General features: G+C 36.6%; 1 protein-coding gene across 1 annotated transcript in view; it reads right to left on the bottom strand.

Moving 5' to 3' along the window:
* Window positions 1-2,293, bottom strand: part of Cntn5 (contactin 5) — a 1,200,756-nt gene that overhangs the window by 693,218 nt on the left and 505,245 nt on the right. Inside the window, exon 4 of the mRNA XM_026779314.1 lies at window positions 711-834. Within this exon, the coding sequence (XP_026635115.1) occupies window positions 711-765 (55 nt within the window). The 5' untranslated portion in view covers window positions 766-834. The remainder of the gene's footprint in view (window positions 1-710; window positions 835-2,293) is intronic.

Raw genomic sequence — 2,293 nt, forward strand, 5'->3', positions numbered from 1 at the left:
GCCTATCCTGGAACTAGCTCTGTAGACCAGGCTGGTCTCGAACTCACAGAGATCCGCCTGCCTCTGCCTCCCGAGTGCTGAGATTAAAGGCGTGTGCCACCACCGCCCGGCAACAACCACATTTTTTAAAGGTCTTTATCATGTATGCTTTTCAAACTTTATTTACAGCACAGACACTGAGTTTAATTCTATCAGCATCTCATTATAATGTGCTTAGCATGGAAATCATGATATTTGAGTCTATATATTCTTCAAGTAAATAAACCTGGCTATATCAATTTTATTGTGATGAATTATTGTTCAAAATAACATAAATAGACTTTTCAGAATTAAAATTCAACAATAGATCCAGTAACAAACCAAAAGGAAGTCAAAAAGCTATGGTGAATATAGAAAAATTCAATATGTTAACACATGCCTCAAAATAAATATTACAAGATAGACAGGAAAAGGTCTCAGTGGGCTCAGGAGATCGCCTCCATATATGTTGACCTGCATTTGGTCACTGGGACCTACAAGGTAGAGGAAAGAACTAAATCCTTCAGAAAAAAATGAGGAAAATACTCCTGCTTGAGTGGGGATATTTTGTATTGCAAAGTGACATTTGGTTACATTTCCAAAGATTCTTTTAGTTATTTCGGATGGAGATCTTCATATAGTTTTGTTAACTGAGGCTTAACAATAGTCAAATAATTCTGCATGCCTTTTACCTGAGAGACACCTGGTGACAGACAGGAACAGGATTAGTCTCCAAAAGGAAGTCATGCTTGCTCCCGGACTCTTCTGGCTCACAGGACGGTGGTCAGCACTGATGCTTCCTCATTGAAGAAGACCCTGTTGAGATTGATACAGCTTTCAAAAACAGAGAAAGACCCCCTCCCCCAAATTTATAATATCAGTAACACAATTTTCAGTGCCGAGGTCAGATGCAAATAGCATCCTATTGTCTTAGCTAAAGTTTCCACTTGCAGTCAGTGATCTGACAAAAATCAGGGCAACAGTCAAGGAAGAGATATGAAGATCTGATGCAGAAGCCAGGCAGGAGTGATGCTTACTGACTTACTCTCTTGACTTGCTCAACCCTATCTTATGGTACCCTGGGCACCCATGGTGGCTCTGCTCACAATGATCTGTGCTCTCCCACATCAATCATCAATCAAGAAAATGAGCCAGAGGCACTCACACAGACCTATCTGGCAGGTAATTTTTCTCAATTGATGTTCCCAACTTCAAAATGACTCCAACTTGTGTCATGTTAACATCAAACTAGCCAGCACACCTACAGATCATGTTAAAATAATTCTGCTACCACTCAGTTACCGTGTAAAACAGAGCACTGATTAACAGTCCTTATTTTCTTCTATTGAATATTCTCTCACAGACATTAAAAGTCTAAGGGTCTAAGAGGGATGAGTCCTCACAGGCACGTATAATTATTTAATATACTAGACAAATTTTTGGACTTGGAGCACAGGTTCCATAACATCCACTCCTGGTCTTGAAAGAAACTAACAATCAGTTAACCAAGAGATGTTACACACCATGCCTGGACCTCCAGGAAACCTCCACAGAGGACATTCTCATTTAATTATTAATATCAACTGCCTTTGTTTATAAATCTAGTGATTATCTGTAGTGTGTTATAGCTCCCTCCTTTGGTGTTTAATATCTCTCAGCATCTTTAGCTAGCCAGAACCTGAGGGAAATAAGAATTATTCATGAATATTTAATATTTTTATAATGCTATTTTTATAATAATAAGCAGAATATCACACTGATTTCTTTTGGTTTCTTTTTCTGCACTGAAAGACATAATAATCATGTAAACAATGCAAAGTTCTGCTGCCAAACTTTCTGCAAGAACGTGATCAATATGCCTTGCAAATTCTAATTTTTTACTGACTGCAAATTTTAAGCATTGGCTGTAATATTTGTAGTCCAAAGTTTCCATTTGTTTAAGAGGCAGTTCCATAGAGCTTCTCTTGTTTTTACATAATTGTTCTCTTGACGTACGTTTTCATTATAGACTTTGAGTTAGGGGTTATCTCTGTCTTTGGGGAAATATATTCAAACATAGACATGCCTATATGTTATCCTAACTTTGTGATTAGCAATAAAAATAGGAAGAAAGTTAATTGTGTATAATGATGGACTGATTTATAACTAACTCCCATCAATACAAGTGACTTCCTGCATCCTTTTGTGAGTAAATATCACAGATCAATAAAATTTGAAGCACACATTAAAATAACTTAAAGATAATTTTTTATTATTATTATTATTTATTTATTTT

This window comes from Microtus ochrogaster, chromosome 5 (genome assembly GCF_000317375.1).
Source record: "Microtus ochrogaster isolate Prairie Vole_2 chromosome 5, MicOch1.0, whole genome shotgun sequence".
NCBI classification, from domain to species: domain Eukaryota; kingdom Metazoa; phylum Chordata; class Mammalia; order Rodentia; family Cricetidae; genus Microtus; species Microtus ochrogaster.